At 36.8% G+C, this 27,586-nt stretch overlaps 1 protein-coding gene across 4 annotated transcripts in view; it reads right to left on the minus strand.

Moving 5' to 3' along the window:
• Positions 1-27,586, minus strand: part of LOC110503487 (Down syndrome cell adhesion molecule-like protein 1 homolog) — a 296,025-nt gene that overhangs the window by 6,507 nt on the left and 261,932 nt on the right. Inside the window, exons 26-32 of one of the 4 annotated variants that reach the window (XM_036961298.1) lie at positions 24,051-24,239; positions 23,496-23,783; positions 4,263-4,418; positions 2,664-2,694; positions 2,273-2,391; positions 1,974-2,126; positions 1,601-1,795 (exon numbers count right to left, since the gene is read on the minus strand). In XM_036961298.1, coding sequence (XP_036817193.1) covers positions 1,601-1,795; positions 1,974-2,126; positions 2,273-2,391; positions 2,664-2,694; positions 4,263-4,418; positions 23,496-23,783; positions 24,051-24,239 — 1,131 coding nt within the window. Of the gene's footprint in view, positions 1-1,600; positions 1,796-1,973; positions 2,127-2,272; positions 2,395-2,663; positions 2,695-4,262; positions 4,422-23,495; positions 23,784-24,050; positions 24,240-27,586 lie in introns of all 4 variants that reach the window. The other 3 variants (XM_036961296.1, XM_036961297.1, XM_036961295.1) reach the window with 3 other exon arrangements.

Raw genomic sequence — 27,586 nt, forward strand, 5'->3', positions numbered from 1 at the left:
TCAAGTCTCCGTATAAATGCACCTGCACTGTGATAGTCTCAGAGGTCTGTTAAAAGCGCAGAGAGCATCATGAAGAACAAGGAACACACCAGGCAGGTCCGAGATACTGTTGTGAAGAAGTTTAAAGACGGATTTGGATACAAAAAGATTTCCCAAACTTTAAACATCCCAAGGAGCACTGTGCAAGCGATAATATTGAAATGGAAGGAGTATCAGACCACTGCAAATCTACCAAGACCTGGCCGTCCCTCTAAACTTTCAGCTCATACAAGGAGAAGACTGATCAGAGATGCAGCCAAGAGGCCCATGATCACTCTGGATGAACTGCAGAGATCTACAGCTGAGGTGGGAGACTCTGTCCATAGGACAACAATCAGTCGTATATTGCACAAATCTGGCCTTTATGGAAGAGTGGCAAGAAGAAAGCCATTTCTTAAAGATATCCATAAAAAGTGTGGTTTAAAGTTTGCCACAAGCCACCTGGGAGACACACCAAACATGTGGAAGAAGGTGCTCTGGGCAGATGAAACCAAAATTGAACTTTTTGGCAACAATGCAAAACGTTATGTTTGGCGTAAAAGCAACACAGCTGAACACACCATCCCCACGGTCAAACATGGTGGTGGCAGCATCATGGTTTGGGCCTGCTTTTCTTCAGCAGGGACAGGGAAGATGGTTAAAATTGATGGGAAGATGGATGGAGCCAAATACAGGACCATTCTGGAAGAAAACCTGATGGAGTCTGCAAAAGACCTGAGACTGGGACGGAGATTTGCCTTCCAACAAGACAATGATCCAAAACATAAAGCAGAATCTACAATGGAATGGTTCAAAAATAAACATATCCAGGTGTTAGAATGGCCAAGTCAAAGTCCAGACCTGAATCCAATCGAGAATCTGTGGAAAGAACTGAAAACTGCTGTTCACAAATGCTCTCCATCCAACCTCACTGAGCTCGAGCTGTTTTGCAAGGAGGAATGGGAAAACATTTCAGTCTCTCGATGTGCAAAACTGATAGAGACATACCCCAAGCGACTTACAGCTGTAATCGCAGCAAAAGGTGGCGCTACAAAGTATTAACTTAAGGGGGCTGAATAATTCTGCACGCCCAATTTTTCAGTTTTTGATTTGTTAAAAAAGTTTGAAATATCCAATAAATGTCATTCCACTTCATGATTGTGTCCCACTTGTTGATTCTTCACAGAAAAATACAGTTTTATATCTTTATGTTTGAAGCCTGAAATGTGGCAAAAGGTCGCAAAGTTCAAGGGGGCCGAATACTTTCGCAAGGCACTGTACATCAATCACATGGTTTCCGTGTGTTTTGATGTCGTTCCATTCGGTCCATTCCAGCCACTATTATGAGCCGTCCTCCCCTCAGCAGCCTCCACTGATGTATGTGTGCAAGTGTGTATTTACGGCATATGTGTGCGTACGCGTTTCATGAACTGTGTGTGTTTGTGTATCACAAGTGTGCATATCACGAGAGTGTGTGTTACACGAGAGCGTGTGTGTCAAGAGTGGGTGTGTCGTCTGGTATGTAGCCTCGTCATGAGTGTGTGCTGTGTGTGTGTGTGTGTGCATGATGTGCCAGGCTCACCAGTGTCCTGTGAGAGGCTGGCGCTGTAGCTGTCGCTCTCGGTGACGGTGATGCCATGCTGGGAGCCCACGGTGCGCCAGTCGGAGGTGACGGTACGGGCGGGCGTGGACGACTGGCACTTGGTCAGGGTCCACTGGCTGGAGTAGCGGTTCCTCGTACTGTGGGTCGACTTCACGCTCTTCCTCGACACCGGGTCTTCCCGGGAAAGAGGCGGGAGGAAGGCGGAGAGGTGAAGGGAGGGAGGAGAACAAAAGAGTCAGTAAGTTAAAGGCAATGATGGAGGGAATGGACAGGACATATAATATCAGTCCACTATGTATTTATCAACAGACCAAGAACAACAGACTAAGCACAGTTAGGGCTCGCCACTCACTTGTCCCTGGTCTGATGTCGGACATGTCAATCAGAGGGCCGGTGTTCTGGATGAGGGCGGGGTGATGCACAGACACGCCCGTACAGAAGCTCTGGGGATTCACGTTCTGGCTGAACTCTGTGTCCGTCACTGGGATGGTGGCTTTGTCTTCACCTGACAGAGGGATTGACAGAGGCAAGAGTTATTCAAGACGGAGGATTCATGCTCATTCATGGACACTAATGTTCATGACATCCGTATCAGGTAGGCACTCAGCAACACAAGAAAACACGCACGCACAAACACACTACTACACCGACCGATCTGCTTGATGCCTTCCTTGTCCTCGATGAGCAGCTGGACTCTGGGGATGTCGATGTGGAGTCGGGGGCCCTGGGGGGGCCCCTTCACAGGGGTGTCAAAGCTCCGGTTATTCTTACTGCTTCCAGGGACACAAGGCACACACACACACACACACACACACACACACACACACACACACACACACACACACACACACACACACACACACACACACACACATATAGAACGTAAATCCCCTTACTTCAGAAATAGGAGTTCTCTATCTGCCTTTTAAGACATTCATTGTATCTAGAGGTAAGGTCACCGTAGATGTCCAGTGTGTTGTATGAATGTTTCCTTTGGGGTATGAAATGTAAACAGAGGAACAGCAGAGATGAAATATATTACCTGATCAGCATCTCAGCCAGGCTTTTGGCATCTAGAGGGAACATTAAAGAAGAGCAGGGCTTCAGTTATTATGCTCTCTCTCTCAACACGTTTTCCTTCACTCACCCCTCAACCCGGTCTTCTGCCCTCTCCTCCCTCTCTCTCTCTCACCCCCCAGTCTCTTCTCCACACCTTTCCTCTCTCTCTCTCACTCACCACTCAACCCAGTCTTCTGCCCTCTCCTCCCTCTCTCACCCCCCAGTCTCTTCTCCACACCTTTCCTCTCTCTCTCTCACTCACCACTCAACCCGGTCTTCTGCCCTCTCCTCCCTCTCTCTCTCTCACCCCCCAGTCTCTTCTCCACACCTTTCCTCGCTCTCTCTCACTCACCACTCAACCGAGTCTTCTGCCCTCTCCTTCCTCTCTCTCTCTCTCTTCTCCACACCTCTCCTCTCTCTCACACCCCTCAGTCTCTTCTCCACACCTTTCCTCTCTCTCTCACTCACCACTCAACCCAGTCTTCTGACCTCTCCTTCCTCTCTCTCTCTCTTCTCCACACCTCTCCTCCCTCTCTCTCTCTCACCCCTCAGTCTCTTCTCCACACCTCTCCTCCCTATCTCTCTCTCACCCCTCAGTCTCTTCTCCACACCTCTCCCCCCTCTCTCTCTCTCACCCCTCAGTCTCTTCTCCACACCTCTCCTCTCTCTCACACCCCTCAGTCTCTTCTCACACCTCTCCTCTCTCTCACCACTCAGTCTCTTCTCCACACCTCTCCTCCCTCTCTCTCACACCCCTCAGTCTCTTCTCCACACCTCTCCTCCCTCTCTCTCTCTCACCCCTCAGTCTCTTCTCCACACCTCTCCTGTCTCTCACCCCTCAGTCTCTTCTCCACACCTCTCCTCTCTCTCTCACCACTCAGTCTCCTCTCCACACCTCTCCTCTCTCTCTCACCACTCAGTCTCTTCTCCACACCTCTCCTCCCTCTCTATCTCACCCCTCAGTCCCTTCTCCACACCTCTCCTCCCTCTCTCACCCCTCGGTCTCTTCTCCACACCTCTCCTCTCTCTCTCACCCCTCAGTCTCTTCTCCACACCTCTCCTCTCTCTCTCACCCCTCGGTCTCTTCTCCACACCTCTCCTCCCTCTCACCTCTCACCCCTCAGTCTCTTCTCCACACCTCTCCTCTCTCTCACCCCTCAGTCTCTTCTCCACACCTCTCCTCCCTCTCTCTCACCCCTCAGTCTCTTCTCTCCTTTCTCTCTCGCCCAAGATCCATCTCTCTTCTCGCCCCTTTCCTGTCTTTCTTCCCTCTCCCATTGCTCTTTCCCTCTCTTTTGCTCCCTCCCGTAAGCAACCCTCTATCTCTTCTCCACACCTGTCCCCCTTTCCCTCCCTCTCTCACCTCTCAGTCTCTTCAGTCTCTTCTCCGCACCTTTCCCCCCTCTCTCTCTCACCCCTCAGTCTCTTCTCTCCTTTCTCTCTCGCCCAAGATCCATCTCTCTTCTCGCCCCTTTCCTGTCTTTCTTCCCTCTCCCATTGCTCTTTCCTCTCTTTTGCTCCCTCCCTTATGCAACCCTCTATCTCTTCTCCACACCTGTCCCCCTTTCCCTCCCTCCCTCACCTCTCAGTCTCTTCAGTCTCTTCTCTTTGCGTTTCTTGCGGATGATGAAGAGCAGGGCGACGACCAGAGTGACCAGGATGACGGGGCAGCCAATGGAGAAGAGCTTCTTAACGTCGTCGCCTTCGGGCCGCGCTGACTTGATGGGAGGGATGGTACCTGCTTAGAAAATATATCAGGTTATATGACATTATATCAGGTTTTTATATAAATGGGTACAAGTGTGGAAGAAGATGTATGGGGAGAGGATGAGGAGAAGAGAGACAAACTAAATTGGTTCTAACAAATCCTTTTAAAAGGAAGTCAATTGCTATCCTATTACATGAGCTATCACGTGTTGTCACACGTCGAGACAGGATAATTGGTTCTAATTCTATTTCTAAGTCACATATGGAGTATTATAAACTGAGTGGTTCGAGCCCTGAATGCTGATTGGCTGACAGCCGTGGTATAGTTAAGCAATAAGCCACGAGGAGGTGTGGTATATGGCCAATATACCACGGCTAAGGGCTGTTCTTAAGCACGACGCAACGCGGAGTGTCTTTGCACAGCCTTTAGCCGTGGTATATTGGCCATATACAGTGGGGCAAAAAAGTATTTAGTCAGCTACCAATTGTGCAAGTTCTCCCACTTAAAAAGATGAGAGGCCTGTAATTTTCATCAATAGGTACACTTCAGCTATGACAGACAAAATTAGAATTTATTTTCCAGAAAATCACATTGTAGGATTTTTAATGAATTTATTTGCAAATGATGGTGGAAAATAAGTATTTGGTCAATAACAAAAGTTTATCTCAAAATGTTGTTTTATACCCTTTGTTGGCAATGACAGAAGTCAAACGTTTTCTGTAAGTCTTCACAAGGTTTTCACACACTGTTGCTGGTATTTTGGCCCATTCCGCCATGCAGATCTCCTCTAGAGCAGTGATGTTTTGAGGCTGTTGCTGGGCAACACGGGCTTTCAACTCCCTCCAAAGATTTTCTATGGGGTTGAGATCTGGAGACTGGCTAGGCCACTCCAGGACCTTGAAATGCTTCTTACGAAGCCACTCCTTCGTTGCCCGGGCGGTGTGTTTGGCATCATTGTCATGCTGAAAGACCCAGCCACGTTTCATCTTCAATGCCCTTGCTGATGGAAGGAGGTTTTCACTCAAAATCGCACGATACATGGCCCCATTCATTCTTTCCTTTACACGGATCAGTCGTCCTGGTCCCTTTGCAGAAAAACAGCCCCAAAGCATGATGTTTCCACCCCCATGCTCCACAGTAGGTATGGTGTTCTTTGGATGCAACTCAGCATTCTTTGTCCTCCAAACACGACGAGTTGAGTTTTTACCAAAAAGTTATATTTTGGTTTCATCTGACCATATGACATTCTCCCAATCTTCTTCTGGATCATCCAAATGCTCTCTAGCAAACTTCAGACGGGCCTGGACATGTACTGGCTTAAGCAGGGGGACACGTCTGGCACTGCAGGATTTGAGTCCCTGGCGGCGTAGTGTGTTACTGATGGTAGGCTTTGTTACTTTGGTCCCAGCTCTCTGCAGGTCATTCACTAGGTCCCCCCGTGTGGTTCTGAGATTTTTGCTCACCGTTCTTGTGATCATTTTGACCCCACGGGGTGAGATCTTGCGTGGAGCCCCAGATCGAGGGAGATTATCTGTGGTCTTGTATGTCTTCCATTTCCTAATAATTGCTCCCACAGTTGATTTCTTCAAACCAAGCTGCTTATCTATTGCAGATGCAGTCTTCCCAGCCTGGTGCAGGTTTACAATTTTGTTTCTGGTGTCCTTTGACAGCTCTTTGGTCTTGGCCATAGTGGAGTTTGGAGTGTGACTGTTTGAGGTTGTGGACAGGTGTCTTTTATACTGATAACAAGTTCAAACAGATGCCATTAATACAGGTAAGAAGTGGAGGACAGAGGAGCCTCTTAAAGAAGAAGTTACAGGTCTGTGAGAGCCAGAATTCTTGCTTGTTTGTAGGTGACCAAATACTTATTTTCCACCATAATTTGCAAATAAATTCATTAAAAAATCCTACAATGTGATTTTCTGGATTTTTTCTAATTTTGTCTGCCATAGTTGAAGTGTACCTATGATGAAAATTACAGGCCACTCTCATCTTTTTAAGTGGGAGAGCTTGCACAATTGGCTGACTAAATAATTTTTTAGCCCCACAGTACCACAAACCCCCAAAGCGCCTTAATGCTGTTATAAACTTACCAACGTACCAACGTAATTAAAGCAGTAAAAATAAACATTTAGTCGGTCTGGATGAACCACAGCTGTCAGCCAATCAGCATTCAAGGCTCAAACCACACAGTTTATAAAAGACCATATAATTTTTATTTTTTATTTTTTTATTGCTCTAATTATGTTGGTAACCAGTTTATAATAGTCATATCACAGTTTACCTATTTGCTTATGGTCTTGTGTACACCTAGCGAACAGTTATTTAAATGATATGATAATTGATTTTGAATTTTAGTTGGAGCGGCAAGCCAGACAAAATGAAACGGGCTTATTTATTTAATGAATATGAATTACGAGGGCAGAAATGATTAAATATTAAAGCATTAGATGTCTCACTAAAGGCTTCAGTCATACAAAAGTTATACTTAAATCCAAACGGGTTCTCTAGGAGATTAGTAAGAATGTCTCACCCCATGTTCAAGAATGGCCTTTTTCCCTTTATTCAGATTGCAACCTCTCACTTTTGGTTATTTGAAAAGGAAATAATCTCCCAAAATATCGATATATTAAAAACAAATTAAAAAGCCATAGAAAGTTAGTTGCAATTTCAAGTTAATTTAATTCAATTTCGACCAGAAAAAAACTGAACACACAATACAACAAATATTGTGGTTAAACTCAAATATACGAATAGAAAAAAAACATTTATTTTTTATTTTTTAGAAAAGGTATAATGTTTGTAAATGATATCGTAAATAGGACTGGTGGAGTTATGTCACATATGCAGCTAACAATAATATATGGAAATGTCTGCTCTACCTAAAATTACAACCAACTAATCGCAGCATTTCCGCAAAAAAATGGAAGAGGTAAGTGGAATAGGGAGAAAGTAGAGAACTTGTCTGTCGGCCCTGCATCAAAGACCATAATTGGTTAAAAAAAATACATAAATAAAAATGTATACCAGTTTCATTTAAGGACCTAAAAATTCACAACTCTCCCATATAGATAGTTGGGAAGAGATTTGCAACGTACCGATTCATGGTTTATGAACTGACACGCAAAACGACGCCGGATTCAGAACTTCAAATTTTTCAATTGAAATTATTAGCAGATATTGTTTTGCGAAGAGACAGAATCGTTAGATCGTTTGTTTTGTTTTTGGTCACAGGTCCAGGAATGGCTAGACATTTGCCACATTTACATAAGAGCTAACTCTGCAGATAGCACTACTGGATGATCTGAAAATTCATAGTCAATCAATCAATAATATAATAATATTTATAATAATAATAATTTAACATCTGTACAAATGATGAGAATAGAACGGTTCGGAACCTTTGTGAAACATCACAGCACAGTTGAAAAAATATATATGGCAAATAGAAATTCAATATGGATGGTGTTAAGAGATAGGTGGGAGGGGTTGAATGGAGGTGAAGGTTGGGAAAAATAACTAATAACAACAAGATAACTAAAGTAAAACATACTGTTTCCATAAAACTAAAAATGTTGAGGTTTGAGGAAGGACAGGAGTAAAAATATAACTATTTTAAAATAGACTGTATAAGCTGGAAGTAGAAGCCTAAGCGTTATTCTAAATGTGTTTAACACTTTGTTGGTTACTACATGATTCCATATGTGTTATTTCGTTGTTTTGATGGCTTCACTATTATTTTACAATGTAGATGTCACGACTCCCGGTCCCTCTCCTTGTTCGGGCGGCGTTCGGCGGTCGGCGTCACCGGCCTTCCTAGCCATCGCCTGATCCACTTTTAATTTTCCATTTGTTTTTGTCTTTGTCTTACACCTGGTTTCAATCCCCCAATTACCTGTTCATGATTTAACCCTCTGATCCCCCATGTTTGTTTGTGTGATTGTTTTTATGGAATACTGTGGGCTCGCTTATATTGTATTGTATTGGTTCTTATGTTGTATTGTATTGGTTCTTATGTTGTATTGTATTGGTTCTTATGTTGTATTGTATAGGTTCTTATGTTGTATTGTATTGGTTCTTATGTTGTATTGTATTGGTTCTTATGTTGTATTGTATTGGTTCTTATGTTGTATTGTATTGGTTCTTATGTTGTATTGTATTAGTTCTTATGTTGTATTGTATAGGTTCTTATGTTGTATTGTATTGGTGCTTATGTTGTATTGTATTGGTTCTTATGTTGTATTGTATTGGTTCTTATGTTGTATTGTATAGGTTCTTATGTTGTATTGTATTGGTTCTTATGTTGTATTGTATTGGTTCTTATGTTGTATTGTATTGGTTCTTATGTTGTATTGTATTGGTTCTTATGTTGTATTGTATTGGTTCTTATGTTGTATTGTATTGGTTCTTATGTTGTATTGTATTGGTTCTTATGTTGTATTGTATTGGTTCTTATGTTGTATTGTATTGGTTCTTATGTTGTATTGTATTGGTTCTTATGTTGTATTGTATTGGTTCTTATGTTGTATTGTATTGGTTCTTATGTTGTATTGTATTGGTTCTTATGTTGTATTGTATTGGATCTTATGTTGTATTGTATTGGTTCTTATGTTGTATTGTATTGGTTCTTATGTTGTATTGTATAGGTTCTTATGTTGTATTGTATTGGTTCTTATGTTGTATTGTATTGGTTCTTATGTTGTATTGTATTGGTTCTTATGTTGTATTGTATTGGTTCTTATGTTGTATTGTATTGGTTCTTATGTTGTATTGTATTGGTTCTTATGTTGTATTGTATAGGTTCTTATGTTGTATTGTATTGGTTCTTATGTTGTATTGTATTGGTTCTTATGTTGTATTGTATTGGTTCTTATGTTGTATTGTATTGGTTCTTATGTTGTATTATATTGGTTCTTATGTTGTATTGTATTGGTTCTTATGTTGTATTGTATTGGTTCTTATATTGTATTGTATTGGTTCTTATGTTGTATTGTATTGGTTCTTATGTTGTATTGTATTGGTTCTTATGTTGTATTGTATTGGTTCTTATGTTGTATTGTATAGGTTCTTATGTTGTATTGTATTGGTTCTTATGTTGTATTGTATTATGTTGTATTGTATTGGTTCTTATGTTGTATTGTATTGGTTCTTATGTTGTATTGTATTGGTTCTTATGTTGTATTGTATTGGTTCTTATGTTGTATTGTATTGGTTCTTATGTTGTATTGTATTGGTTCTTATGTTGTATTGTATTGGTTCTTATGTTGTATTGTATTGGTTCTTATGTTGTATTGTATAGGTTCTTATGTTGTATTGTATTGGTTCTTATGTTGTATTGTATTGGTTCTTATGTTGTATTGTATTGGTTCTTATGTTGTATTATATTGGTTCTTATGTTGTATTGTATTGGTTCTTATGTTGTATTGTATTGGTTCTTATATTGTATTGTATTGGTTCTTATGTTGTATTGTATTGGTTCTTATGTTGTATTGTATTGGTTCTTATGTTGTATTGTATTGGTTCTTATGTTGTATTGTATAGGTTCTTATGTTGTATTGTATTGGTTCTTATGTTGTATTGTATTATGTTGTATTGTATTGGTTCTTATGTTGTATTGTATTGGTTCTTATGTTGTATTGTATTGGTTCTTATGTTGTATTGTATAGGTTCTTATGTTGTATTGTATTGGTTCTTATGTTGTATTGTATTGGTTCTTATGTTGTATTGTATTGGTTATTATGTTGTATTGTATTGGTTCTTATGTTGTATTGTATTGGTTCTTATGTTGTATTGTATTGGTTCTTATGTTGTATTGTATTGGTTCTTATGTTGTATTGTATTGGTTCTTATGTTGTATTGTATTGGTTCTTATGTTGTATTGTATTGGTTCTTATGTTGTATTGTATTGGTTCTTATGTTGTATTGTATAGGTTCTTATGTTGTATTGTATTGGTTCTTATGTTGTATTGTATTGGTTCTTATGTTGTATTGTATTGGTTCTTATGTTGTATTGTATTGGTTCTTATGTTGTATTGTATTGGTTCTTATGTTGTATTGTATTGGTTCTTATGTTGTATTGTATTGGTTCTTATGTTGTATTGTATTGGTTCTTATGTTGTATTGTATTGGTTCTTATGTTGTATTGTATTGGTTCTTATGTTGTATTGTATTGGTTCTTATGTTGTATTGTATTGGTTCTTATGTTGTATTGTATTGGTTCTTATGTTGTATTGTATTGGTTCTTATGTTGTATTGTATTGGTTCTTATGTTGTATTGTATAGGTTCTTATGTTGTATTGTATTAGTTCTTATGTTGTATTGTATTGGTTCTTATGTTGTATTGTATTGGTTCTTATGTTGTATTGTATTGGTTCTTATGTTGTATTGTATTGGTTCTTATGTTGTATTGTATTGGTTCTTATGTTGTATTGTATTGGTTCTTATGTTGTATTGTATTGGTTCTTATGTTGTATTGTATTGGTTCTTATGTTGTATTGTATTGGTTCTTATGTTGTATTGTATTGGTTCTTATGTTGTATTGTATTGGTTCTTATGTTGTATTGTATAGGTTCTTATGTTGTATTGTATTGGTTCTTATGTTGTATTGGTTCTTATGTTGTATTGTATTGGTTCTTATGTTGTATTGTATTGGTTCTTATGTTGTATTGTATAGGTTCTTATGTTGTATTGTATTGGTTCTTATATTGTATTGTATTGGTTCTTATGTTGTATTGTATAGGTTCTTATGTTGTATTGGTTCTTATGTTGTATTGTATTGGTTCTTATGTTGTATTGTATTGGTTCTTATGTTGTATTGTATAGGTTCTTATGTTGTATTGTATAGGTTCTTATGTTGTATTGTATAGGTTCTTATGTTGTATTGTATTGGTTCTTATGTTGTATTGTATTGGTTCTTATGTTGTATTGTATTGGTTCTTATGTTGTATTGTATTGGTTCTTATATTGTATTGTATTGGTTCTTATGTTGTATTGTATTGGTTCTTATGTTGTATTGTATTGGTTCTTATGTTGTATTGTATTGGTTCTTATGTTGTATTGTATTGGTTCTTATGTTGTATTGTATTGGTTCTTATGTTGTATTGTATAGGTTCTTATGTTGTATTGGTTCTTATGTTGTATTGTATAGGTTCTTATGTTGTATTGTATTGGTTCTTATGTTGTATTGGTTCTTATGTTGTATTGTATTGGTTCTTATGTTGTATTGGTTCTTATGTTGTATTGTATTGGTTCTTATGTTGTATTGTATTGGTTCTTATGTTGTATTGTATTAGTTCTTATGTTGTATTGTATAGGTTCTTATGTTGTATTGTATTGGTTCTTATGTTGTATTGTATTGGTTCTTATGTTGTATTGTATTGGTTCTTATGTTGTATTGGTTCTTATGTTGTATTGTATTGGTTCTTATGTTGTATTGTATTGGTTCTTATGTTGTATTGTATTGGTTCTTATGTTGTATTGTATTGGTTCTTATGTTGTATTGTATTGGTTCTTATGTTGTATTGTATAGGTTCTTATGTTGTATTGTATTGGTTCTTATGTTGTATTGTATTGGTTCTTATGTTGTATTGTATTGGTTCTTATGTTGTATTGTATTGGTTCTTATGTTGTATTGTATAGGTTCTTATGTTGTATTGTATTGGTTCTTATGTTGTATTGTATTGGTTCTTATGTTGTATTGTATTGGTTCTTATGTTGTATTGTATTGGTTCTTATGTTGTATTGTATTGGTTCTTATGTTGTATTGTATTGGTTCTTATGTTGTATTGTATTGGTTCTTATGTTGTATTGTATAGGTTCTTATGTTGTATTGTATAGGTTCTTATGTTGTATTGTATTGGTTCTTATGTTGTATTGTATTGGTTCTTATGTTGTATTGTATTGGTTCTTATGTTGTATTGTATTGGTTCTTATGTTGTATTGTATTGGTTCTTATGTTGTATTGTATAGGTGCTTATGTTGTATTGTATTGGTTCTTATGTTGTATTGTATTGGTTCTTATGTTGTATTGTATTGGTTCTTATGTTGTATTGTATTGGTTCTTATGTTGTATTATATTGGTTCTTATGTTGTATTGTATTGGTTCTTATGTTGTATTGTATTGGTTCTTATATTGTATTGTATTGGTTCTTATGTTGTATTGTATTGGTTCTTATGTTGTATTGTATTGGTTCTTATGTTGTATTGTATTGGTTCTTATGTTGTATTGTATAGGTTCTTATGTTGTATTGTCTTGGTTCTTATGTTGTATTGTATTATGTTGTATTGTATTGGTTCTTATGTTGTATTGTATTGGTTCTTATGTTGTATTGTATTGGTTCTTATGTTGTATTGTATTGGTTCTTATGTTGTATTGTATTGGTTCTTATGTTGTATTGGTTCTTATGTTGTATTGTATTGGTTCTTAAGTTGTATTGTATTGGTTCTTATGTTGTATTGTATTGGTTCTTATGTTGTATTGTATTGGTTCTTATGTTGTATTGTATTGGTTCTTATGTTGTATTGTATAGGTTCTTATGTTGTATTGTATTGGTTCTTATGTTGTATTGTATTGGTTCTTATGTTGTATTGTATTGGTTCTTATGTTGTATTGTATTGGTTCTTATGTTGTATTGTATAGGTTCTTATGTTGTATTGTATTGGTTCTTATGTTGTATTGTATTGGTTCTTATGTTGTATTGTATTGGTTCTTATGTTGTATTGTATTGGTTCTTATGTTGTATTGTATTGGTTCTTATGTTGTATTGTATTGGTTCTTATGTTGTATTGTATTGGTTCTTATGTTGTATTGTATTGGTTCTTATGTTGTATTGCATTGGTTCTTATGTTGTATTGTATTGGTTCTTATGTTGTATTGTATAGGTTCTTATGTTGTATTGTATAGGTTCTTATGTTGTATTGTATAGGTTCTTATGTTGTATTGTATTGGTTCTTATGTTGTATTGTATTGGTTCTTATGTTGTATTGTATTGGTTCTTATGTTGTATTGTATTGGTTCTTATGTTGTATTGTATTGGTTCTTATGTTGTATTGTATTGGTTCTTATGTTGTATTGTATAGGTTCTTATGTTGTATTGTATTGGTTCTTATGTTGTATTGTATTGGTTCTTATGTTGTATTGTATTGGTTCTTATGTTGTATTGTATTGGTTCTTATGTTGTATTATATTGGTTCTTATGTTGTATTGTATTGGTTCTTATGTTGTATTGTATTGGTTCTTATATTGTATTGTATTGGTTCTTATGTTGTATTGTATTGGTTCTTATGTTGTATTGTATTGGTTCTTATGTTGTATTGTATTGGTTCTTATGTTGTATTGTATAGGTTCTTATGTTGTATTGTCTTGGTTCTTATGTTGTATTGTATTATGTTGTATTGTATTGGTTCTTATGTTGTATTGTATTGGTTCTTATGTTGTATTGTATTGGTTCTTATGTTGTATTGTATTGGTTCTTATGTTGTATTGTATTGGTTCTTATGTTGTATTGTATTGGTTCTTATGTTGTATTGTATAGGTTCTTATGTTGTATTGTATTGGTTCTTATGTTGTATTGTATTGGTTCTTATGTTGTATTGTATTGGTTCTTATGTTGTATTGTATTGGTTCTTATGTTGTATTGTATTGGTTCTTATGTTGTATTGTATTGGTTCTTATGTTGTATTGTATAGGTTCTTATGTTGTATTGTATTGGTGCTTATGTTGTATTGTATTGGTTCTTATGTTGTATTGTATTGGTTCTTATGTTGTATTGTATAGGTTCTTATGTTGTATTGTATTGGTTCTTATGTTGTATTGTATTGGTTCTTATGTTGTATTGTATTGGTTCTTATGTTGTATTGTATTGGTTCTTATGTTGTATTGTATTGGTTCTTATGTTGTATTGTATTGGTTCTTATGTTGTATTGTATTGGTTCTTATGTTGTATTGTATTGGTTCTTATGTTGTATTGTATTGGTACTTATGTTGTATTGTATTGGTTCTTATGTTGTATTGTATTGGTTCTTATGTTGTATTGTATTGGTTCTTATGTAGTATTGTATTGGTTCTTATGTTGTATTGTATAGGTTCTTATGTTGTATTGTATAGGTTCTTATGTTGTATTGTATTGGTTCTTATGTTGTATTGTATTGGTTCTTATGTTGTATTGTATTGGTTCTTATGTTGTATTGTATTGGTTCTTATGTTGTATTGTATTGGTTCTTATGTTGTATTGTATTGGTTCTTATGTTGTATTGTATAGGTTCTCATGTTGTATTGTATTGGTTCTTATGTTGTATTGTATTGGTTCTTATGTTGTATTGTATTGGTTCTTATGTTGTATTGTATTGGTTCTTATGTTGTATTATATTGGTTCTTATGTTGTATTGTATTGGTTCTTATGTTGTATTGTATTGGTTCTTATATTGTATTGTATTGGTTCTTATGTTGTATTGTATTGGTTCTTATGTTGTATTGTATTGGTTCTTATGTTGTATTGTATTGGTTCTTATGTTGTATTGTATAGGTTCTTATGTTGTATTGTATTGGTTCTTATGTTGTATTGTATTATGTTGTATTGTATTGGTTCTTATGTTGTATTGTATTGGTTCTTATGTTGTATTGTATTGGTTCTTATGTTGTATTGTATTGGTTCTTATGTTGTATTGTATTGGTTCTTATGTTGTATTGTATTGTTCTTATGTTGTATTGTATTGGTTCTTATGTTGTATTGTATTGGTTCTTATGTTGTATTGTATTGGTTCTTATGTTGTATTGTATTGGTTCTTATGTTGTATTGTATTGGTTCTTATGTTGTATTGTATTGGTTCTTATGTTGTATTGTATAGGTTCTTATGTTGTATTGTATTGGTTCTTATGTTGTATTGTATTGGTTCTTATGTTGTATTGTATTGGTTCTTATGTTGTATTGTATTGGTTCTTATGTTGTATTGTATTGGTTCTTATGTTGTATTGTATTGGTTCTTATGTTGTATTGTATTGGTTCTTATGTTGTATTGTATTGGTTCTTATGTTGTATTGTATTGGTTCTTATGTTGTATTGTATTGGTTCTTATGTTGTATTGTATTGGTTCTTATGTTGTATTGTATTGGTTCTTATGTTGTATTGTATTGGTTCTTATGTTGTATTGTATTGGTACTTATGTTGTATTGTATTGGTTCTTATGTTGTATTGTATTGGTTCTTATGTTGTATTGTATTGGTTCTTATGTAGTATTGTATTGGTTCTTATGTTGTATTGTATAGGTTCTTATGTTGTATTGTATAGGTTCTTATGTTGTATTGTATTGGTTCTTATGTTGTATTGTATTGGTTCTTATGTTGTATTGTATTGGTTCTTATGTTGTATTGTATTGGTTCTTATGTTGTATTGTATTGGTTCTTATGTTGTATTGTATTGGTTCTTATGTTGTATTGTATAGGTTCTCATGTTGTATTGTATTGGTTCTTATGTTGTATTGTATTGGTTCTTATGTTGTATTGTATTGGTTCTTATGTTGTATTGTATTGGTTCTTATGTTGTATTATATTGGTTCTTATGTTGTATTGTATTGGTTCTTATGTTGTATTGTATTGGTTCTTATATTGTATTGTATTGGTTCTTATGTTGTATTGTATTGGTTCTTATGTTGTATTGTATTGGTTCTTATGTTGTATTGTATTGGTTCTTATGTTGTATTGTATAGGTTCTTATGTTGTATTGTATTGGTTCTTATGTTGTATTGTATTATGTTGTATTGTATTGGTTCTTATGTTGTATTGTATTGGTTCTTATGTTGTATTGTATTGGTTCTTATGTTGTATTGTATTGGTTCTTATGTTGTATTGTATTGTTCTTATGTTGTATTGTATTGGTTCTTATGTTGTATTGTATTGGTTCTTATGTTGTATTGTATTGGTTCTTATGTTGTATTGTATTGGTTCTTATGTTGTATTGTATTGGTTCTTATGTTGTATTGTATTGGTTCTTATGTTGTATTGTATAGGTTCTTATGTTGTATTGTATTGGTTCTTATGTTGTATTGTATTGGTTCTTATGTTGTATTGTATTGGTTCTTATGTTGTATTGTATTGGTTCTTATGTTGTATTGTATTGGTTCTTATGTTGTATTGTATTGGTTCTTATGTTGTATTGTATTGGTTCTTATGTTGTATTGTATTGGTTCTTATGTTGTATTGTATTGGTTCTTATGTTGTATTGTATTGGTTCTTATGTTGTATTGTATTGGTTCTTATGTTGTATTGTATAGGTTCTTATGTTGTATTGTATTGGTTCTTATGTTGTATTGTATTGGTTCTTATGTTGTATTGTATTGGTTCTTATGTTGTATTGTATTGGTTCTTATGTTGTATTGTATTGGTTCTTATGTTGTATTGTATTGGTTCTTATGTTGTATTGTATTGGTTCTTATGTTGTATTGTATTGGTTCTTATGTTGTATTGTATTGGTTCTTATGTTGTATTGTATTAGTTCTTATGTTGTATTGTATAGGTTCTTATGTTGTATTGTATTGGTGCTTATGTTGTATTGTATTGGTTCTTATGTTGTATTGTATTGGTTCTTATGTTGTATTGTATAGGTTCTTATGTTGTATTGTATTGGTTCTTATGTTGTATTGTTTTGGTTCTTATGTTGTATTGTATTGGTTCTTATGTTGTATTGTATTGGTTCTTATGTTGTATTGTATTGGTTCTTATGTTGTATTGTATTGGTTCTTATGTTGTATTGTATTGGTTCTTATGTTGTATTGTATTGGTTCTTATGTTGTATTGTATTGGTTCTTATGTTGTATTGTATTGGTTCTTATGTTGTATTGTATTGGTTCTTATGTTGTATTGTATAGGTTCTTATGTTGTATTGTATAGGTTCTTATGTTGTATTGTATTGGTTCTTATGTTGTATTGTATTGGTTCTTATGTTGTATTGTATTGGTTCTTATGTTGTATTGTATTGGTTCTTATGTTGTATTGTATTGGTTCTTATGTTGTATTGTATAGGTTCTTATGTTGTATTGTATTGGTTCTTATGTTGTATTGTATTGGTTCTTATGTTGTATTGTATTGGTTCTTATGTTGTATTGTATTGGTTCTTATGTTGTATTATATTGGTTCTTATGTTGTATTGTATTGGTTCTTATGTTGTATTGTATTGGTTCTTATATTGTATTGTATTGGTTCTTATGTTGTATTGTATTGGTTCTTATGTTGTATTGTATTGGTTCTTATGTTGTATTGTATTGGTTCTTATGTTGTATTGTATAGGTTCTTATGTTGTATTGTATTGGTTCTTATGTTGTATTGTATTATGTTGTATTGTATTGGTTCTTATGTTGTATTGTATTGGTTCTTATGTTGTATTGTATTGGTTCTTATGTTGTATTGTATTGGTTCTTATGTTGTATTGTATTGGTTCTTATGTTGTATTGTATTGGTTCTTATGTTGTATTGTATTGGTTCTTATGTTGTATTGTATTGGTTCTTATGTTGTATTGTATTGGTTCTTATGTTGTATTGTATAGGTTCTTATGTTGTATTGTATTGGTTCTTATGTTGTATTGTATTGGTTCTTATGTTGTATTGTATTGGTTCTTATGTTGTATTGTATTGGTTCTTATGTTGTATTGTATTGGTTCTTATGTTGTATTGTATTGGTTCTTATGTTGTATTGTATTGGTTCTTATGTTGTATTGTATAGGTTCTTATGTTGTATTGTATTGGTGCTTATGTTGTATTGTATTGGTTCTTATGTTGTATTGTATTGGTTCTTATGTTGTATTGTATAGGTTCTTATGTTGTATTGTATTGGTTCTTATGTTGTATTGTATTGGTTCTTATGTTGTATTGTATTGGTTCTTATGTTGTATTGTATTGGTTCTTATGTTGTATTGTATTGGTTCTTATGTTGTATTGTATTGGTTCTTATGTTGTATTGTATTGGTTCTTATGTTGTATTGTATTGGTTCTTATGTTGTATTGTATTGGTTCTTATGTTGTATTGTATTGGTTCTTATGTTGTATTGTATAGGTTCTTATGTTGTATTGTATAGGTTCTTATGTTGTATTGTATTGGTTCTTATGTTGTATTGTATTGGTTCTTATGTTGTATTGTATTGGTTCTTATGTTGTATTGTATTGGTTCTTATGTTGTATTGTATTGGTTCTTATGTTGTATTGTATAGGTTCTTATGTTGTATTGTATTGGTTCTTATGTTGTATTGTATTGGTTCTTATGTTGTATTGTATTGGTTCTTATGTTGTATTGTATTGGTTCTTATGTTGTATTGTATTGATTCTTATGTTGTATTGGTTCTTATGTTGTATTGTATTGGTTCTTATGTTGTATTGTATTGGTTCTTATGTTGTATTGTATAGGTTCTTATGTTGTATTGTATTGGTTCTTATATTGTATTGTATTGGTTCTTATGTTGTATTGTATAGGTTCTTATGTTGTATTGGTTCTTATGTTGTATTGTATTGGTTCTTATGTTGTATTGTATTGGTTCTTATGTTGTATTGTATAGGTTCTTATGTTGTATTGTATAGGTTCTTATGTTGTATTGTATTGGTTCTTATGTTGTATTGTATTGGTTCTTATGTTGTATTGTATAGGTTCTTATGTTGTATTGTATAGGTTCTTATGTTGTATTGTATAGGTTCTTATGTTGTATTGTATAGGTTCTTATGTTGTATTGTATAGGTTCTTATGTTGTATTGTATTGGTTCTTATGTTGTATTGTATTGGTTCTTATGTTGTATTGTATTGGTTCTTATGTTGTATTGTATTGGTTCTTATGTTGTATTGTATTGGTTCTTATGTTGTATTGTATTGGTTCTTATGTTGTATTGTATTGGTTCTTATGTTGTATTGTATTGGTTCTTATGTTGTATTGTATAGGTTCTTATGTTGTATTGTATTGGTTCTTATGTTGTATTGTATTGGTTCTTATGTTGTATTGTATTGGTTCTTATGTTGTATTGTATTGGTTCTTATGTTGTATTGTATTGGTTCTTATGTTGTATTGTATTGGTTCTTATGTTGTATTGTATTGGTTCTTATGTTGTATTGTATTGGTTCTTATGTTGTATTGTATTGGTTCTTATGTTGTATTGTATTGGTTCTTATGTTGTATTGTATAGGTTCTTATGTTGTATTGTATTGGTTCTTATGTTGTATTGTATTGGTTCTTATGTTGTATTGTATTGGTTCTTATGTTGTATTGTATTGGTTCTTATGTTGTATTGTATTGGTTCTTATGTTGTATTGTATTGGTTCTTATGTTGTATTGTATTGGTTCTTATGTTGTATTGTATTGGTTCTTATGTTGTATTGTATTGGTTCTTATGTTGTATTGTATTGGTTCTTATGTTGTATTGTATTGGTTCTTATGTTGTATTGTATTGGTTCTTATGTTGTATTGTATAGGTTCTTATGTTGTATTGTATTGGTTCTTATGTTGTATTGTATAGGTTCTTATGTTGTATTGTATTGGTTCTTATGTTGTATTGTATTGGTTCTTATGTTGTATTGTATTAGTTCTTATGTTGTATTGTATTGGTTCTTATGTTGTATTGTATTGGTTCTTATGTTGTATTGTATTGGTTCTTATGTTGTATTGTATTGGTTCTTATGTTGTATTGTATTGGTTCTTATGTTGTATTGTATTGGTTCTTATGTTGTATTGTATTGGTTCTTATGTTGTATTGTATTGGTTCTTATGTTGTATTGTATAGGTTCTTATGTTGTATTGTATTGGTTCTTATGTTGTATTGTATTGGTTCTTATGTTGTATTGTATTGGTTCTTATGTTGTATTGTATTGGTTCTTATGTTGTATTGGTTCTTATGTTGTATTGTATTGGTTCTTATGTTGTATTGTATTGGTTCTTATGTTGTATTGTATAGGTTCTTATGTTGTATTGTATTGGTTCTTATATTGTATTGTATTGGTTCTTATGTTGTATTGTATAGGTTCTTATGTTGTATTGGTTCTTATGTTGTATTGTATTGGTTCTTATGTTGTATTGTATTGGTTCTTATGTTGTATTGTATAGGTTCTTATGTTGTATTGTATAGGTTCTTATGTTGTATTGTATAGGTTCTTATGTTGTATTGTATTGGTTCTTATGTTGTATTGTATTGGTTCTTATGTTGTATTGTATTGGTTCTTATGTTGTATTGTATTGGTTCTTATATTGTATTGTATTGGTTCTTATGTTGTATTGTATTGGTTCTTATGTTGTATTGTATTGGTTCTTATGTTGTATTGTATTGGTTCTTATGTTGTATTGTATTGGTTCTTATGTTGTATTGTATTGGTTCTGTATACTTCCGGCCCTTCTTTGGACACTGTGTTAACAACCCTCCAGGCAAGCTTCAATGCCATACAACTCTCCTTCCGTGGCCTCCAACTGCTCTTAAATACAAGTAAAACTAAATGCATGCTCTTCAACCGATCACTACCTGCACCTACCCGCCTGTCCAACATCACTACTCTGGACGGCTCTGACTTAGAATACGTGGACAACTACAAATACTTAGGTGTCTGGTTAGACTGTAAACTCTCCTTCCAGACCCATATCAAACATCTCCAATCCAAAGTTAAATCTAGAATTGGCTTCCTATTTCGCAACAAAGCATCCTTCACTCATGCTGCCAAACATACCCTTGTAAAACTGACCATCCTACCAATCCTCGACTTTGGCGATGTAATTTACAAAATAGCCTCCAATACCCTACTCAACAAACTGGATGCAGTCTATCACAGTGCAATCCGTTTTGTCACCAAAGCCCCATATACTACCCACCATTGCGACCTGTACGCTCTCGTTGGCTGGCCCTCGCTTCATACTCGTCGCCAAACCCACTGGCTCCATGTCATCTACAAGACCCTGCTAGGTAAAGTCCCCCCTTATCTCAGCTCGCTGGTCACCATAGCATCTCCCACCTGTAGCACACGCTCCAGCAGGTATATCTCTCTAGTCACCCCCAAAACCAATTCTTTCTTTGGCCGTCTCTCTTTCCAGTTCTCTGCTGCCAATGACTGGAACGAACTACAAAAATCTCTGAAACTGGAAACACTTATCTCCCTCACTAGCTTTAAGCACCAACTGTCAGAGCAGCTCACAGATTACTGCACCTGTACATAGCCCACATATAATTTAGCCCTATCAACTACCTCTTTCCCAACTGTATTTAATTTATTTATTTATTTTGCTCCTTTGCACCCCATTATTTTTATTTCTACTTTGCACATTCTTCCATTGCAAAACTACCATTCCAGTGTTTTACTTGCTATATTGTATTTACCTTGCCACCAAGGCCTTTTTTGCCTTTACCTCCCTTCTCACCTCATTTGCTCACATTGTATATAGACTTGTTTATACTGTATTATTGACTGTATGTTTGTTTTACTCCATGTGTAACTCTGTGTTGTTGTATCTGTCGAACTGCTTTGCTTTATCTTGGCCAGGTCGCAATTGTAAATGAGAACTTGTTCTCAACTTGCCTACCTGGTTAAATAAAGGTAAAATAAATAAATAAAAATTGGTTCTTATGTTGTATTGTATAGGTTCTTATGTTGTATTGGTTCTTATGTTGTATTGTATAGGTTCTTATGTTGTATTGTATTGGTTCTTATGTTGTATTGGTTCTTATGTTGTATTGTATTGGTTCTTATGTTGTATTGGTTCTTATGTTGTATTGTATTGGTTCTTATGTTGTATTGTATTGGTTCTTATGTTTTATTGTATTAGTTCTTATGTTGTATTGTATAGGTTCTTATGTTGTATTGTATTGGTTCTTATGTTGTATTGGTTCTTATGTTGTATTGTATTGGTTCTTATGTTGTATTGTATAGGTTCTTATGTTGTATTGTATTGGTTCTTATGTTGTATTGTATTGGTTCTTATGTTGTATTGTATTGGTTCTTATGTTGTATTGGTTCTTATGTTGTATTGTATTGGTTCTTATGTTGTATTGTATTGGTTCTTATGTTGTATTGTATTGGTTCTTATGTTGTATTGTATTGGTTCTTATGTTGTATTGTATTGGTTCTTATGTTGTATTGTATTGGTTCTTATGTTGTATTGTATTGGTTCTTATGTTGTATTGTATTGGTTCTTATGTTGTATTGTATTGGTTCTTATGTTGTATTGTATAGGTTCTTATGTTGTATTGTATTGGTTCTTATGTTGTATTGTATTGGTTCTTATGTTGTATTGTATTAGTTCTTATGTTGTATTGTATTGGTTCTTATGTTGTATTGTATTGGTTCTTATGTTGTATTGTATTGGTTCTTATGTTGTATTGTATTGGTTCTTATGTTGTATTGTATTGGTTCTTATGTTGTATTGTATTGGTTCTTATGTTGTATTGGTTCTTATGTTGTATTGTATTGGTTCTTATATTGTATTGGTTCTGTTTTGAGCTAAATACGTTTATTTACTCATATCTGCTGTCCTGCGTCTTGACTCCTCTACACCAGCTACCCACAGACTACATTACAGTAGAGATTTGTGGGAATAAAGAAAACCCCTTGAGTAGGTGCGTCCAAATTTTTACTGTATATATTTGCAAAAAAAGATATGGGGGATTGGAAGTGATGCAGACAATTACAGTGATGGAAGCTACAATCTATCTGCAATATTAAAGCTGATCTACCCCCTATTAATTTAAAAAAGAATAATTCTAATAGCAACAAGGCACATCGGGGGGTTTGGGGTATACGGCAAATATACCACGGCTAAGGTTTGTATGCAGGCCATATACCACACCCCTTCGGGCCATATTGCTTAAATCAACTCCTTCGTTAAGGTCATTTAACTTAAACATATATATATATATATATATATCTTTTTTTACCAATTGTTCTCCTGCTCTAAGCCTTTATTATCATGTAAAAAAGAAACGTGTCATTCTTTTGTGAGTTTTTATTTCTGTTAATGAGATACGACAGTGAAGAGGAGACAGGAAAGATTGCGAGTCAGAAGATGGCGATTCGAACCTGTGCTGCCGCTGGTACGTGTGCTAGACTCAGCGGTACTAACCACTGGGCCACACAGGCCAGCGAAAACAAACCAGCCTCTACTCACTGCCGTCGTAGTCCAGCGTGGCGAACTGAGAGCTCTGGTTCCCGCAGCCGGCGCTGTTACACGCCTTCATCTTCAGCTCGTACCAGGTGGCCTCGCGGAGCTCAGCCAAGAACACGTCGGCGGTGGCGTTGGTGCGCACGTTCTGCCACGCCCAGTTCCCCTTAGGTCTGAACTCCAGCAGTACGGCCGTGATGGGGCAGCCACCGCTCGCCCAGCCCTGCAGGTTGAGCCGGGCGTGGGTAGAGTTGACGTGGGTGAACACCGGATGGTCCTTATTGAACTGGGGCTCTGGAAGAGGCCGGGGGCAGGAAGGTGTTAGTTCTCACTTAACACTCATTTTTCTAAATGTCTTGAAATATTATGATATGGTAAGTGTGACTGAATATGAATCCACCTGTCCCCACCACATTTACCCCTCTCACAGCTATAACCATGTTGCCTCATCCACTTCAGCTCCCTCCCTCTCTGCCCATCTTCGCCTCTCCTGTCCCCTAAACACCTCCCATTGTCCCTGTATCACCCGGTCCATCCTCCCCCTCTCGCACGACCCCTCACCTCGTCCGTGGGTCTTAGCCTCGATGATTTCACTGATGCGTCCGGCTCCCACGCTGTTCTTGGCGGCCAGTTTGACCTTGTACCAGGTGCCACAGCGCAGGTTGTCCAGCTTGAAGGACCTCTCACTGGAACTGATGAACACATCCCTCCACCCCTCTATGTTGTCCACCGAGTACTGCAGCACGAAACCTGGGGAACACACACACACACACACACACAAACACACACACACACACACACACACACACACACACACACACACACACACAACATGATAAGGGTACATTTTTCCTATTTTCAGACTTTCTGTTCAACCTTCTGTTGTACTGCAGTGCATGATACAAATCGAGAAAATGAGAAAAAAATACATTACATGTAAATAATGTAACATTTAAATGCACCAGGTACCCATATATTTTTGCTATATTCAGCTGGCTCATTCAGCTGGTTCATATTTCATTGTGTCAGTACCGCTGGAAAACACCAGAGGACAATGGTGCATCACACATCTCCTCCACTACCAAAGATCCAGATGGAGAAGGCTGAATTCATGACTGTTCTATGCCGCCATTACTTTCCCAGAAGCTCCCAGCTGGGTTCGGGACGGCGCTGAATGGGTATATATGCAAATGAGAACACATTATGGCATCTGCAGTCATAATCAGCTGCCTTGGATTTATAGTCTGTTTATAACTCTCTCTCTAGCTCTCATCTCACTCTCCCTCTCTTATGCTCTCTCCCTCTCTCCCTCTCTTATGCTCTCTCCCTCTCTTATGCTCTCTCCCTCTCTCATGCTCTCTCCCTTTCTTATGCCCTCTCTTATGCTCTCTCCCTCTCTTATGCTCTCACCCTCTCTCATGCTCTCTCCCTTTCTTATGCCCTCTCTTATGCTCTCTCCCTCTCTTATGCTCTCTCCCTCTCTCATGCTCTCTCCCTTTCTTATGCCCTCTCTTATGCTCTCTCTCTCTTATGCTCTCTCCCTCTCTCATGCTCTCTCTCTTATGCTCTCTCCCTCTCTCATGCTCTCTCCCTCTCTTATGCTCTCTCTCTCTTATGCTCTCTCCCTCTCTTATGCTCTCTCCCTTTCTTATGCCCTCTCTCATGCTCTCTCCCTCTCTTATGCCTTCTCCCTGTCTCATGCTCTCTCCCTCTCTCATGCTCTCTCCCTTTCTTATGCCCTCTCTTATGCTCTCTCCCTCTCTTATGCTCTCTCCCTCTCTCATGCTCTCTCCCTTTCTTATGCCCTCTCTTATGCTCTCTCCCTCTCTTATGCTCTCTCCCTCTCTCATGCTCTCTCCCTTTCTTATGCCCTCTCTTATGCTCTCTCTCTCTTATGCTCTCTCCCTCTCTCATGCTCTCTCTCTTATGCTCTCTCCCTCTCTCATGCTCTCTCTCTCTTATGCTCTCTCCCTCTCTCATGCTCTCTCCCTTTCTTATGCCCTCTCTTATGCTCTCTCTCTCTTATGCTCTCTCCCTCTCTCATGCTCTCTCTCTCTTATGCTCTCTCCCTCTCTCATGCTCTCTCCCTCTCTTATGCTCTCTCTCTCTTATGCTCTCTCCCTCTCTTATGCTCTCTCCCTTTCTTATGCCCTCTCTCATGCTCTCTCCCTCTCTTATGCCTTCTCCCTGTCTCATGCGCTCTCCCTCTCTCATGCTCTCTCCCTTTCTTATGCCCTCTCTTATGCTCTCTCCCTCTCTTATGCTCTCTCCCTCTCTCATGCTCTCTCCCTTTCTTATGCCCTCTCTTATGCTCTCTCCCTCTCTTATGCTCTCTCCCTCTCTCATGCTCTCTCCCTTTCTTATGCCCTCTCTTATGCTCTCTCTCTCTTATGCTCTCTCCCTCTCTCATGCTCTCTCTCTCTTATGCTCTCTCCCTCTCTCATGCTCTCTCCCTCTCTTATGCCTTCTCCCTCTCTCATGCTCTCTCCCTCTCTCATGCTCTCTCCCTTTCTTATGCCCTCTCTTATGCTCTCTCTCTCTTATGCTCTCTCCCTCTCTCATGCTCTCTCCCTCTCTTATGCCTTCTCCCTCCCTCATGCTCTCTCCCTCTCTTATGTCCTCTCCATCTCAAATGCCCTCTCTTATGCCCTCTCCCTCTCTTATGCTCTCTCCCCCTCTTATGCTCTCCCCCTCTCTTATCCTCTCTCCCTCTCTTATGCCTTCTCCCTCTCTCATGCTCTCTGCCTTTCTTATGCCCTCTCTTATGCCCTCTCCATCTCAAATGCCCTCTCCCTCTCTTATGCTCTATCCCTCTCTTATGCTCTCTCCCTCTCTTATGCTCTCTCCCTCTCTTATGCTCTCTCCCTCTCTTATGCTCTCTCCATCTTTTATGCTCTCTCCCTTTCCCTCTCTCTCCGACTCCCTCTCCATCACCCTCTCCCTCTCCGTCTCCCTCAGATAGACAGACGGACAGTTGGACAGCCAGAGGGACAGACAATAAACCTACAGAGATAGATTGTATTAGTCTAACACAGACAACATGAATCAAAGACTGCATGTCGAAAAGGTGTGTTACAGTCGTGGCCAAAAGTTTTGAGAATGACATGAATATTAATTTCCACAAAGTTTGCTGCTTCAGTGTCTTTAGATATTTTCGTCAGCTGTTACTATGGAATACTGAAGTATAATTACAAGCCTTTCATAAGTGTCAAAGGCTTTTATTGGCAATTACATGAAGTTGATGCAAAGAGTCAATATTTGCAGTGTTGATCCTTCTTTTTCAAGACCTCTGCAATCTGCCCTGGCATGCTGTCAATTAACTTCTGGGCCACATTCTGACTGATGGCAGCCCATTCTTGCATAATCAATGCTTGGGGTTAGAATTTGTGGGGTTTTGTTTGCCCACCCACCTCTTGACCACAAGTTCTCAATGGGATTAAGGTCTGGGGAGTTTCCTGGCCATGGACCCAAAATATTGATGTTTTGTTCCCCGGGCCACTTAGTTATCACTTCTGCCTTATGGCAAGGTGCTCCATCATGCTTGGATTTATAGTCTGTTTATAACTCTCTCTCTAGCTCTCATCTCACTCTCCCTCTCTTATGCTCTCTCCCTCTCTCCCTCTCTTATGCTCTCTCCCTCTCTTATGCTCTCTCCCTCTCTCATGCTCTCTCCCTTTCTTATGCCCTCTCTTATGCTCTCTCCCTCTCTTATGCTCTCACCCTCTCTCATGCTCTCTCCCTTTCTTATGCCCTCTCTTATGCTCTCTCCCTCTCTTATGCTCTCTCCCTCTCTCATGCTCTCTCCCTTTCTTATGCCCTCTCTTATGCTCTCTCTCTCTTATGCTCTCTCCCTCTCTCATGCTCTCTCTCTTATGCTCTCTCCCTCTCTCATGCTCTCTCCCTCTCTTATGCTCTCTCTCTCTTATGCTCTCTCCCTCTCTTATGCTCTCTCCCTTTCTTATGCCCTCTCTCATGCTCTCTCCCTCTCTTATGCCTTCTCCCTGTCTCATGCTCTCTCCCTCTCTCATGCTCTCTCCCTTTCTTATGCCCTCTCTTATGCTCTCTCCCTCTCTTATGCTCTCTCCCTCTCTCATGCT

This window comes from Oncorhynchus mykiss, chromosome 24 (genome assembly GCF_013265735.2).
Source record: "Oncorhynchus mykiss isolate Arlee chromosome 24, USDA_OmykA_1.1, whole genome shotgun sequence".
Classification (NCBI taxonomy): domain Eukaryota; kingdom Metazoa; phylum Chordata; class Actinopteri; order Salmoniformes; family Salmonidae; genus Oncorhynchus; species Oncorhynchus mykiss.